Genomic DNA, 13895 nt, shown 5'->3' with positions numbered 1-13895 from the left:
TATGTTATGGTAAGTTTTTGTTGAATTTCCTTTCTTCGGGTTACATCATCATAATTATTATAGGTCTGATTATGCTCTAGTCGAGCGAAACATGTAACATTCGTTGTTTTATTAAATGTTTCTGTGATGCTGTAGATTTTGTGTTTTATAATAACATCAGAAAATGTTCACCAAATCATATTTTTCTTTCTTAACGTTTCAGTTAATGGTGGCAGCAATACTGAGCGCGATCTACGGCCTAGTAATGATAATGGTGCTCATAGGTGTCGCGATGCAGATCTACGACGATGGTGTTCTGGCCCCTTCTTCTCTGTTCTTCTTCTTAATGATGGGTGAAAACTGAAAATCTTTGCTATAATTTTTGCAATATTCTTTTCGTTATTTTTAGGCGAATACGTGGTAGCTGCAATGCTCCATCCAAAAGAGTTCTACTGTCTTAAATATGGCGCCATCTACTTGATCACCGTTCCAAGCATGTACATGTTGCTCATCATCTACTCCGTGTTTAACATGAATAACGTCAGTTGGGGCACCAGGGACGTCAGCGTAGCACCTCCACTACCAGTAAGTACATTTAATGAATTATTTGGGCATTTTAAAGAATTTTTTTTTATAGGAGGGCCAACCGAAACCTCCACCAAAAAAAGAAAAGTCCTTCGTAGAAGACGTACTCGATAAAATGAAGAAGTTCTTTATGGCATGTTGCTCGGGAGACTCCAAGCATTTAGTTATGATCAGTAATTCTTTGACGCACATTCAATCAAAAGTGGAACAAATTGAGCAGAAAGTCGAGGATTTGGAGCGGATCACTTTGGATCCAGATGCGGCAGTGCCAAGGAAAACCATGGGAAAAAGGAAAACCACTATTATTGAAGGTACACTGTGCAATTGGGAAAGTAAATCGAAGTTTAATTGGGTGTTTAGGGTCTAGGGCGTCGAGACAGTCACTCCGGAAATCAACGATGAACAAACCAGGGGCCATCCCAAATGAAAACGCCAATGCCTCTATTGCCGAAGATGATGAAGAAGATTATGATGAGGAAGAGTCCATCGGTAGCTCAGACGATCTTCAAAACAATAGCTGGTTCTACGCGGGTGAACTCCTAAGGGGACGAGTGACTTTCTTGGATAAAAAGGAGGAAAAGTTTTGGAAGGAGTTGCTAGATGCGTATTTGCATCCTATTGAAGATGATAAGGTATTTGAGAGGGATTTACAAGGATTTCTGATCTATGTTAGTGATTGCAGGAAAAAGTGGCCAAAGACTTGAAAGATCTGAGAGACAGAATGACCATGAGCTTCTTCGCACTAAACGTATTTTTTGTCACGGTAGTATTTCTTCTTACCATTAAGAAAGACATACTTCACTTAAATTGGCCGTTCAATCCCACGGTGAACTTCACTTACAGTGCCGCCAGCAGCATCAATGAGGTAAGTTTATCCCCATTTTCATTAATGTTATAACGTTAAAAATTGCAGATTGTCGTTGAAAAAACCTACTTGCAACTGGAACCTATAGGATTCGTGTTTTTGATCTTCTTCTTCGCCCTCATGGGGGTGCAGTTCTTTGGGATGTTGCTCCATCGATTTGGCACGTTTTCACAAATTATGGCCAACACCGATGTCGAGTTTGGAGAAAAGAAGGTAAGGAATTTGGTGTTAATGGTAGTTTTAATGTGTTTGGAGAAGTGTGGAAGAAAATTGAAGCACAGAGAAAACCCAGGATGAACAACAACAGGAAAAATAATAAGGAAAACCTGGAGATGTATGAAGTGAGTTCGGACAAATTGATGCAATCCTAGTTTCAATATTGAGAAGATGAGGAATAAGAAGAATAAATGAAGAAGCAAAAATACCGTGGAAGTCAATATAGAAAACCTGAAGGTGCATCAGGGGTTAAATCCAACAAATTCACGAAGTCATGGTTTTAAATTGAAAATATTTGGAGACGAGCAAATGAAACATGCAGAAAGAGGTCGTAAGATATAATAAAATTATACAATAATAAGATAAGAATAAAATTATACAATAGAAGAAGGAAGAATTCATACTACAAAAATAGCCAGAAGTAAAAATTAACAGAGATCAAGAAAATCGTTATTTGAAGCCTAACTAAAATCCAAAAGAAAACAGCGTGATGAGGGTGTTAAAAGTTTAATACCGACGTTTGAAGAACTAAAAAACAATCGCGAAGAGCAGGACAGAAAGGAAGGATTAAAGAAAACCATAAAAGAAAAAAATAAGAAGGAAGAACAAATACAATAAGGAAAGAAAGAATTCATACAAACAGAATCAGCAAAGACGAAGACGAAGTGGAAGTGGGACTAAATAGCTGAAATACATAAGACGAAATCCAGAAAAGAATCTTACAAACAGTTCCAGACAAGAATGATAAGGTAAATTATGAAACTAGTAGTGTCATTTGAAGTCATTTTAAGATATCCCTAATAGGGAATGAAATTTCAAAAGGACTTCAAAGGCTTGAACGATAGAAAAATCACTTTAAATTCCAGGAATAAGTCATTATTTCAACTGTCTTGAAGGAATAGCTACATTGTACATTGAAAAGTAGCTTCAAACGTTAAGAAGTAACCTTAGATTGTTTAAAATTTATGGAATAATACCCAACAATTAGAAGCATGGAATGAATGACTTTAAATTTCTAAAATGAAATTTAAAATTAGCTTCAAGTGCTTGGAATAAAACAAAAAATAAATCAAAATATCTGGAATAAAGAGAGAATGGACCCAATTACTAGGAAAATACCGAAGTGACCTCAAGTTTTTAAAATCTATATTAGAAAGCCTGGCAAATTTAAGGGATGACTTTAAATGCCTGGAAAATGTAAAAATAATTAGAATAAAAATAATAAAATGCCCAGAATCAATAAAAACCTGCAATATACGGAAATAACGTCAAAATCCTAAAATAAGAGTTTAAAAAGGCTCCAAAAGCCTAGCAGGCATAAAAAAATCACTTCTAATTCCTGGAACAAATAAGTTATGATTTCAACTGCCTTGAAGGATAACTCAGACGTAACTTTAAAATGGCTTAAATCAAGTAGTATTCTAAAATTACTTTAAATGTTTAGAATAAAATGGAATCATACAATCAACTTGAAGCATAGATTGAAAGTGTTTAAAGCCCTAAAAGTGAATTTAAAATTAGCTTTAAGTGCCTGGAATAAAACAGGAAATAAAACGAAAATATAGAGGAAGTGGCTTTAAATACCAGAAAGATACCTAAATGACCTCAAGTTTCTAGAATCTAGATTAGAAAGTCTGGAAAATTTAAGGAGTGACTTTAAATGTCTGAAAGATGTAAAAATAACTTGAATAAACATGATAAAATGTCGAGAATATACAATACCTGGAAGATAGGGAAAATGACGTCAAAAGCCCGGAATAAAATTCTGAAAAGACTACAAAAGGCCTGGAAGATGTAAAAAATCATTTTAAATTCCTGGTCCTAAGCATATAAGTCGTTATTGGAACTACCTTGAAAGAATAACTCTAAAATGGCTTCAGAGACTAGAAGGTAACATAAAATAAACAGTCTAAAACATGTAAGGAATGACTTTAAATTCCTGGAGGTCAATTTGAAATTTGCTTCTAGTGCCTGGAATAAAACAGAAAATAAGTCAGACAGTCTGAAATATAGAAAAAGTATCTTCAAGTACCAGGAACATAATTGATTTACTTCAATTTTCCAGAATCTATATTAGCAACATAGTAACTAACAGTCTGAAGCATATAAGAACTGATTGTAAATTCCTAGAAAATTAGCTTCAAGTCTGACTGTAAAGTCCTGGAAATTAATTTAAAATTTGCTTTAAGTGCCTGGAATAAAACAAAAAATAAGTCGAACAGTCTGGAATATAGAAGAAGTGGCTTCAAATGCCAAGAACATACTTGATTTACTTCAATTTTCCAGAATCTATATTAGCAACATAGTAACTAACAGTCTGAATTATATAAGAACTGATTGTAATTTCCTGGAAAATTAGTTTTAAGACTGACTGTAAATTCCTGGGAATTAATTTAAAATTTGCTCTAAGTGCCTGGAATAAAACAGAGTCGAACAGTCTGGAATATAGAAGTAACTTCAAATACCAGCAAGTTTGAACAATTTAACGAAACAAATAAATTATTGCTGCTGTAAATATTTGCTAGATGTATAAATAATTTTGATTATTTCTGATAACATTTATGTATACAAGAGTATATTTTGTGATCCAGCGCCCCCTCTCTTTGCCCTATCAAAACCATCAATAAAACTATGATACAGACGCTGGAAATAATGTGAAAATTCAAATTTGTACTGATACGGTACGATATCATTTACAACCTGGACAAACCTCAAACTCAATAGAATTTCCATCAATTTTATTTTTCCAGATAGAAAACTTGACCGAGGACGAACTACTAGAAAAAGACTCTATAAAAATCGTAAAAAAACTGGTGAAACTCAAAGGCATTAACGGTGACGACGAGAAAGACGAGGAAGTAGACGCTCACGTATCCAGAAGGAAAACCGTGGCGGACTTGGCGAAAAACAAAGACAGAAAACGTGCAGTCATCAACGACTTGGATTCCGCCTTTAAAGCCCGTATGGCAAAAATACGTAAAGGAGAAGACGGTATGACGTGTTATAAAAATCAATATTTTATATTGTTATTAATTGTGAAAACATTTTCAGCTGGAGTGGCTTTACCTAGGAAAACTTTGGCAGCAATTCACAGAAGAAGAACAACAGTTCTTAAGAGAAAATCAATGATGCCGCAGTTCAATCCCAGCGCGTTTAAGGCGTTTAATCAGCATTATGGAGAGGAGAGTCCTAGCAGGACTATACATCATATAGAGAATCCCGGGTATGATGATGATCCTGCTGACGCGTAGATTTTATGTGCTAGTTGTTTTAGAATTTTTAATAAATAATTTTGGGTCTTAATAGTTTTGTTTTAATTATCTCATACAGGAATTCCTTAATTCAATCTAAGAGGTATCTTTTCTGTTTCTTCTTTTTCCGGTGCTGTGAAAGCATGAAATTTTTTTTATGTTATCAGATGCTTTCTTGTAGTGTATAAAGCTTACAAAATGTTTTTATGTTGATCGTGACACTTTTGGAGAACTATATTAAAGACAAACATTGCTTCTAGGGTGCCACAACTGGGTTTCCTCCAGATCACTTTCACATTTGTTGCCTATTCTTCTATGAATATTGCTGAGGAAGACTTTTTAGTGTGTGGCTTATAAGACTTATCAACCTGTAATAAATGCATTTCTTTCTACGTTGTTTTTTAGCTAGTGTTCTTCAGCCAATCTTCTGATATTTCCCCAGTGTTGTGGGTACATACAATGTATTGAATAGTTTAACTAAGGTCCCGATATTGTCTTCAGCTATGTATCCACTCCAGGCTTCAAGAACCTCATGTTCGTCAATGATTAGTCTGCCTGTATTATCCACCAGCATATTACTAGATTTTCCAGTATACAGGGTTACTGGTAATTCGATACATTCCTTTGGAGATGTGATAGGGGAGGGGGTAAGAAGTAAATTGAACCCTAATATATATTATGCAAAAGTTGATAGTTTTCGACATATTTAATTTTTTCTGTTTTTCTTCAAAATGTAGACCTTAGTGGTTTAAAAGGCAGTTTCCAGAAAATCCGCTGTATATTTTTTTAACTTTTTAGGCAAAATACATGCTCAACACAATAGTGTTACGTTTGTAATGGCAAAAGTCCCGCAAATAGTTGTAACCATAGGTAAATTCTCGATGCAAAGTGTAATTTTTTTTTCTTAAATAAAATACTACACTTTCTAGTGGATATTTTTTGAAAAAAAATTATGCTACATTCTTCAAAATTTACGTAAAACTTTCTTATTATCTAAGCTAACTCATAGGCTATAAATGCTACCAAAAATTTTAACAGAATTTTGTATTTTTATTATTAATAGTAAGAACGCACTTGAAAAATGCCAAGTGGTATTTACTTCTATGGTATTTAAGTACTATAGCAACAATTTGTTTTTTTAATTTTATTGTTAAAAATTTGATGTGTAGACAGCAATAATTGTTGTGGAAAGTAGTTAAATTACGAGTTTCGAGTTTATTTTTCTCGTGTTTTCAAAGAAGGTATTCTATTGGTTTCTGCGCTATGGCCACGTTTACTAACGCTGAATATGCAGATATTATGTTTGTTTATGGGTTTTGCAATGGTAATGCCGCGGAGTCTCGCCGAGAATACCAACGTCGCTTTCTGAACCGCCGCATTCCAAATGTCTGTGTTTTCGCTTCGACCTACCGAGCTATCGCTGAAACTGGATCCGTAAAACCAAGAAGAGGTGACGCTGGCGCTCCTCGCGTATATCGAGCAGAAGATGAGGAGGAAATATTAAGACACTTTGAAGACGATCCAACCACATCCACTAATGCCGTAGCGCAGCAAACAGGATCATCGCAATGGAAAGTTTGGTCCACGATTCGGCAAATGGGAAGCCATCCTGTCCAAGGATTGGAAGAAGGGGACCCGATAAGAAGGGTAGAATTCTGCAGATTTATTATAAATTCTGATGCAGACAATAGAACTTTTTTAACCGACATTTTGTGGACTACCGAGTCAAAGTTTAGTCATGAGGGCATTACAAATTTTCATAACCTTCATTTTTGGGCCGAAGAAAATCCCCGTTTAACAAGAGAAACCAGTTTTCAAAGAAGGTTTTCTGTAAATGTGTGGATGGGACTTATTGGCCGGGATGTAATAGGACCACATTTTTTCCCAGACCATTTAAACGGGGATATTTATGAAAATTTTTTACGACATGACCTACAAGATCTTTTTGACGATATTCCTCTCGCCGTTAGAGGACGAATGATATTTCAACATGACGGCTGTCCAGCTCATTTTTGGCGGTCAGTTCGGCAGTTTCTGGATGAACGTTTCCCGAATCGTTGGATTGGTAGGTCAGGTCCAATAGCTTGGCCAGCACGAAGCCCTGACTTAACCCCGCTTGATTATAGCATATGGGGTCAAATGAAAGCACTGGTTTATGCAACCCCAATAATTACCCGGGAAGATCTTATCCAAAGAATAACCAACGCTGCCCAGAAGATCAGGAATACCATAACAACGAGAACAACAAAGACTGAAATGAGAAGGCGCTGCCGAGCCTGTATTCGCAATAGAGGCTCTCATTTTGAACAAGATTTGTGAAGGTAAATACTGATAAATGCGTTACTTTACAATTTATAATAAAAATACAAAACCATGTCACCTAACTTTTAAGCATTTGTATCCTGTGAGCTAGCTTAGGTAATAAGGAAGTTTTAAGGAAATTTTGAAGAATGTAGCATAATTTTTTTTCAAAAAATATCCACTAGAAAGTGTAGTATTTTATTTAAGAAAAAAAAATTACACTTTGCATCGAGAATTTACCTATGGTTACAACTATTTGCGGGACTTTTGCCATTACAAACGTAACACTATTGTGTTGAGCATGTATTTTGCCTAAAAAGTTAAAAAAAATATACAGCGGATTTTCTGGAAACTGCCTTTTAAACCACTAAGGTCTACATTTTGAAGAAAAACAGAAAAAATTAAATATGTCGAAAACTATCAACTTTTGCATAATACATATTAGGGTTCAATTTACTTCTTACCCCCTCCCCTATCACATCTCCAAAGGAATGTATCGAATTACCAGTAACCCTGTATAGACCAGCAACTTCCCTAACTTTTTTGTATGTACATGTTGAATATGTCGTCTGTCTTTTCCAGCTCTCTTTTTTATATTCCCAAAAAAACCTATTAGACCTAAGACATGCTCGCCTCTCTTTTTAACACGCAAATCGTATGATTTTCTACCGCTCTGGTTGATTAATCTGCTATTTTTAATTAGCCTTACGACACTCCTTAATTATTAAAATATGGTAAAACAATCAAATTGTCGCCGTTGTAATACAGTTAAATATGTCGAACGTCTTAATGACATTGGTTCATGCACACGTTTTTTACGCACGCGATTTGTTGTCGATACTAGGTCTGTGACAAATAAGGATTAATCTTAATCCACCAAGTGTATAAGATTTAGTTCCACTAGATTTTTTTACAAAAGAATACAAGAAAGAACCGATAGAACATAGAAACTTACAGGAATAACTATGTCGGCAAATCAAGAAATTTAATATAATACATTTATTATAGGAGTACCAGAACTAGTGCTAATTACACAAATTGAACAATATTATTATAAAAAAAGTGGATGTCCTTTATACAAGCTTTTATTATTACACAAAACGTATTTATGGTCAACACGTGCACCACGGGACAACGAAATTAGCGTGAATTAGCGCCAAATTTTGACAGATAGGCTAAGGCAACTTTTGCTGCAAACGCCTACTAGAGAAAAAATAAAAACACCAAGTCTCGGTCTCAAAACATCCTTTATATATGTCTCGAAGGTTACATATTTCGCATATAATAAAGCATCATCAGACCTACAATAAACAGAAAAACAGATAATTACAATAAAATACACTAAAACAAAACATTGTTCATCATCCAATAAGGATTACTCGTGCTCTGTTCCCTAAAATTTTGCTTAACCGTACCATTTAAACAAAACGTGATTTCATCACTAAATAGTATCTGCCGATGAAACAATAGATAGTTTGTATGGATGATACTTTTTCTTTCTTCAATACACGCAAAGTTGTTCGTTGGCTAACAGCATTATTTGAGGCTATATGGGAAATATGGGGATTATCTTCAATATTCAATATCGTATTTTCATTAATTTTCGGACCTGGCCGTATACGATTTATCACTGTCCCTCTTTCTCTAAATTTTCAGTCAAACCTATGTCGGCACATCAAAGGAATTTGCCGATTTTCGGGTTACTGGCCTACTTGCCAGTTGATTTTTTTTTTGAAAAAAGTTAAGCCGTCATTGGAGCTTCAATTTAAGGCAAATTGACTTCAAATTCAGATAACATTTCTCCTGTCCCTGATGCTTGATGACCAGAATTTGTTCCTTTAAATATTTAAAATATATTCCAGAAATGTTACAGGCATGCCCTCCAAGGCTTAGGATATTTTGTCAATAAATTGTGTAGCACAGGATGCCCTAAAACCTTTTTATAATTGCATTATTGCTCGCCCTGTATGGTGACTAAAAAAATCGGTTATAAGGCCTTCGAAAGTCAAACAATGCAGCTTTTGTTCAAGTTACGTACTATTTAAAGTAAAAGTCTAAAAAACATTTAGAACCAAGTACTTGTTGTTTTCCGAAAAAGGGCACGTTTATATTCAGACCACCGTTTGGTCTCTGGAGCTGTTTAAATTTTTTTTACTCACTTTTGTTCGCTCATAATAAACCAAACTGTAAACCAATCTTCTTCAAGACGTATACAGCCCATGTCTGTCCTTGGGGCTTTCTGTCCTGAGAATTTCAAGTCGTTCAACAGTTTTAAAATTGGATTATGACGTTTGACTTAAAATTGTGGTTTTTAATGTTATGAAATTTGACTTATTTCACCAATTTTTTTTACTTCAAGGCGGTACTTTACCCTTCGGGGGCGCTGCACCAACAATATTTCTAAAAAATGATCATGTCCGATGTATTAAGAGGTGACATGCCAAATTTGAACGTTTCGCCGTTTAAATAACCAAAGATATGAATTTTTATTTTACAAAAAGCACGGATTTTAGGAATAAACGTAATAGGCATATACAGAGGGAAATCATGGGAAGGGGGAAAATTTTGATCTGCCGGTTTACGTTTATTGAGAGTCAACATGAAATCTAGATTAATTAGGTTTTTTTGAGTGCATTACACCTTTACGACTTTAATTTTTGTAGGAAGGAGAGATATGCTGAAACTAGTCTGTATTCTAGAGCTGGAGGTGTAGGTACTTATTGGTGTCATATGGAGCACTTTTTTGTTTTAGTTGGATCAAGCAAACAACAATTCATCACAGTGTTTAGCCTATTTTAGCAGTTTTTAGCCTATCCCTGCAACGATTTTCTATTGGTGACTTTAATTTGGCCCATAGTTCCTCCTCTTTTTATTATTTTCAACTTATCCCTGAAGTCTGATAAATTTCTTGGCTACTGAAAGACGAACTTTATCACATCAATTCTAAAAAGTGGTCACATTTCACAAGTCAACGACTTTAAACCAATAATTATTCTTGATACCATCCTAAAAATGTTTGTAGGATTTATTTGTCAGCACCTTGCACCTGCTCTTCAGGGTCAATTATTGGATCAGCAATTTGGTTTCGTTGCTGGGCGTTCTGCTGAAAATGAATGTTCTTTCTTTTGCTCACGTTCTGACTGAGTCATTGGGAGAGAGGTGTCAAGTGTATGCTCTGCACACTAATTTCTCCAAGGACTTCCAAGGCATCTCACTTAAGGCCTCTGTTGTTCAATCTTTATGTAAATGATATCTCGGAGTGCTCAATACAGCTCTTTTCTCGCCTTTTTTGATGATTTAAAAGAACATCCTAGGCTTTCATCCACAGATGACTGCTTTAAGCTACAGTCAAATTTAGTAAGAATTAATGATTAATGCTCTAAGAATAGCATGGACTTAAATATTAGGAAATGTTATTTAATATGCTTAATAAGTGTAGGGAACCTGGGAATCACGCTTATGTCTAGAATATGTTGATCAAATCAGGGAGCTGAGGGTTTTACGTAACAACCGTCTGAGATTCATTCCACATATTTCAAATGTAGTAACTAAATCGTTCCAGATGTTGGTGATGTTCTTGAGATTTTCATAATATTGGTTCCATCCGTTTGCTATACTGTTCATTGGTTCAAGCTAAGGCAAAGACAATAAAATGATGAGAAAGAGAATGAGATTTCTTGAAATACGTTAATGGTGTTGTCCTACTGTGAATCTTCCAGCGTTTGCACCGGAGTTGTTTTGTGCTTCCCACTTTCCTGGTCTTCGAAAATATGTCTTACTCCCAGTACGATGTTGTGGTATTTATTGAAACATGGGTAGATAACCTCCAATTTCACAGACTTTCAGCTGGGTCATTATAACATATATCGAATAGTCAGATCCGAGGAAACCAGTGATTTCTCCAGGGGAGGAGTGTAATTATAGCAGTTCGAAAACAATTTACTATTAGACTCTTGCATTATCAAGTAAAAGCATTGAAGATTTATTTTGTGCAAATATAGTTTTATACAAAGGAAAATCAGTTTAATGGTAGTACCGTCCATCTTCCTGTCCTTCAGTTGTACTGCTGACGCAACCCATTTACGAGCATCATCTAATGAGGTACAGTCGATCCCAGTACTTTTGTGTATGGGTACTTAATCCTTATAGCAAACGCAGTTATAAATAACAGATTTGGATTTAGTATTCTTACAGGATAGCTCAAGCTATACAGCGATAGCTGGAGTTGCAATAACAGAAGTTTTTATGTTGGCTAACATCACTAATTATTAGTAGATACTATATTATTTAGAATTGCTTCAAAATAATGTAGTGCCAAAGTTGGCCAACTTGTATCCTGATCCAGGAAACCCACAAGTTCCAGCGAATATGATATGGGTTCAACAAGATGGAGCAGCACCCCACTACCAAATAAATGTCCGGCAGTACCTCAACCAAATATTTCCAGATCGGTGGATAGGGAGGCGAGGATCGATGGAATGGCCGGCACGATCTCCCGATCTGACTCCATTAGACTTTTTCTTATGGGGATATGTGAAAACTATTGTATACAAAACTAAACCCAGTGACTTAGCTGACTTATGAAGACGAATAACGCAATTAGTTCGGTCACACCTGAGATGTTGAGTAACGTTACAAGAAATTTCTATTTACGGTTAGGGTGTTGTCAAGACGTTGGTGGCGAGCATTTTGAACATCTCCTACATTGACATTATTGTTTAGATTTGTATTATGTATAAGTTTTTGAATATACAACATATTTCGGCAAATAAATAATTTTCTTTTCTTTAGTTATTTTTTGAATTTTACTTAATATTTCCGAAACAGTCAAAGATAGGTATAGGACATATGTGTATACAAAATATGTCTAAAATGATCTGAGGAATCTAAAAATTTATTAACATACAGGGTCTTATGTTTAAACTAAGCAAGTTGGTATTGACCACCGTTATCTGATACACCCTGTATAAAAAGTTTTTATGAAAAAAATGCGCAACTATAAAAACCAATCGACGTATTCGAGCGTTTTTTCCAACACGCTCCCATCTATTTATTAGCTAATTTATTCCATTTCACCATTGAAATATATTTCAATATATACAGATAGATATGACATTTGTGACTAAAACTTGGTTTTAAATATGTATACTAATTTTTATGTTAGAAATCCACTTAATTTAATAGGTCACACGATTTTAAATTTTTTTTTCTTTATTCTGTTCTAATTCATTTGTTTTTGGAAAAAATGTGTGAAATAATTAAAAAATTGATTTGAACTCTTTGAAATGCATACAAAAAGAATTTCATTTTCACAAAATTGACTGTTTTAATCGGCTAAAATTATTATATTATTAGTTCCTGGACATTTTAGTTACCTGTTGAGTTATTCTAGACTATTTCAATCATTTATTTTAAATTAGAATCTAATTCCTATGTTTGCAGTTTGCAGATGATTCTATATGAGGGTTCACAAAACGGATGATGAGATTTAGTCACTCTCGGATTTTTACCGCTCGGTTCAATGGTAAGATCAAAATATCATGGAGCCAAACGTCAAAAAGTGTCATTTGATGGTTTTTAATTGTGGTAGAAATCCTATTGAGCATGTCTACAACATAAATGAATGTCCTTTGTTTAATGTGCCCCAAATTAGAGACTTGAGAATTGGAAAATACTTGATGGTCAGTTGTTACACTTACCTAATATATCCCCCATTAGTCCAACGTCTCTTCAAATCTTGGGTTTTATTAAGCGGTGTATTAAGAAAAGATTTCCTTAATGTAACATCCATCAAATTATTGTTGCTCTCTTGTTCGCCCACACCTTAACTATTGGTCATTGAAATCATTATTACAATGTTCATATTCAAGCCATCGAAAAAATGCAGCATAAGTTTTTACGATATATTTTATTTAGGGAACATTAGGCTGTGATCCAGACATGTTTTATAATTTATCGCACTTGTTAAGTTTTAGACCTGAACTGACAAGAAGGATTATTTAACCAGTATACTGACATGCTTGATTATTTTCAAAGGCGTATTTAGGTGACAGCTCTATGGCTATATAATATGTTACTGGTATATTGAGATTGTTGTTGTATTCTTGTGATATGTCTAGTCCTGTGCATACTTTTTTTGCTGTAGCATAAACATATAATATAACCATAATGTATCGTTTCTTTGGCTGAGCAAATTATTTAGTTAGTAGTTAGGACAGGTCGATTTGATTTAATTTTAATTCTTAGGTTTATAAAAATTTGATTATGGGCTTAACCTGTGAATGAATAAATATATATACATAACCTACGTCAACCATCTCAACATTCCACTGTGCATTTCGGCACCGCTCTAATATTGTACTTAAAGATTCAGCAGCCCTTATAAATGATTATTATGTGACATTCCACTCTGGATTTTAGCACTGCTAAATACTTCGCTTTACGATTCGCCACCAATCGTTAATAGTTTGGCACCATCAACATTTATTCAAATCAACCAATTAGAATAATGATAGGTGCCGAATTCTATAGTAGAATGTCCATATGCAATCGGGAAATTTATCAAGAAGGCTACCTGCGCTTGCAGGAGAACTTTCGGTAGCACCTGGGGTATATTCACTAAAATCCTTCAATTATATCGTTAAAACTCTTCTCACTTTATTTAAAAATTTGACGGGAAGGAAATTTAAAAACCAATC

At 34.7% G+C, this 13895-nt stretch overlaps 1 protein-coding gene across 1 annotated transcript in view; it reads left to right on the top strand.

Annotated features, from left to right (window-relative positions):
- Nucleotides 1–4948, top strand: part of LOC126746200 (chitin synthase chs-2-like) — a 31285-nt gene extending 26337 nt beyond the window's left edge. Inside the window, exons 17-24 of the mRNA XM_050454352.1 lie at nt 203–332; nt 389–564; nt 617–875; nt 925–1196; nt 1247–1429; nt 1478–1642; nt 4396–4636; nt 4697–4948. Of these exons, the coding sequence (XP_050310309.1) occupies nt 203–332; nt 389–564; nt 617–875; nt 925–1196; nt 1247–1429; nt 1478–1642; nt 4396–4636; nt 4697–4896 (1626 nt within the window). The 3' untranslated portion in view covers nt 4897–4948. The remainder of the gene's footprint in view (nt 1–202; nt 333–388; nt 565–616; nt 876–924; nt 1197–1246; nt 1430–1477; nt 1643–4395; nt 4637–4696) is intronic.
- Nucleotides 4949–13895: the final 8947 nt, after the last annotated feature.

This window comes from Anthonomus grandis, chromosome 17 (genome assembly GCF_022605725.1).
Source record: "Anthonomus grandis grandis chromosome 17, icAntGran1.3, whole genome shotgun sequence".
NCBI classification, from domain to species: domain Eukaryota; kingdom Metazoa; phylum Arthropoda; class Insecta; order Coleoptera; family Curculionidae; genus Anthonomus; species Anthonomus grandis.
The sequence above is the reverse complement of the archived record's forward strand: the minus strand, read 5'-3'. Positions and strand labels throughout refer to the sequence as shown.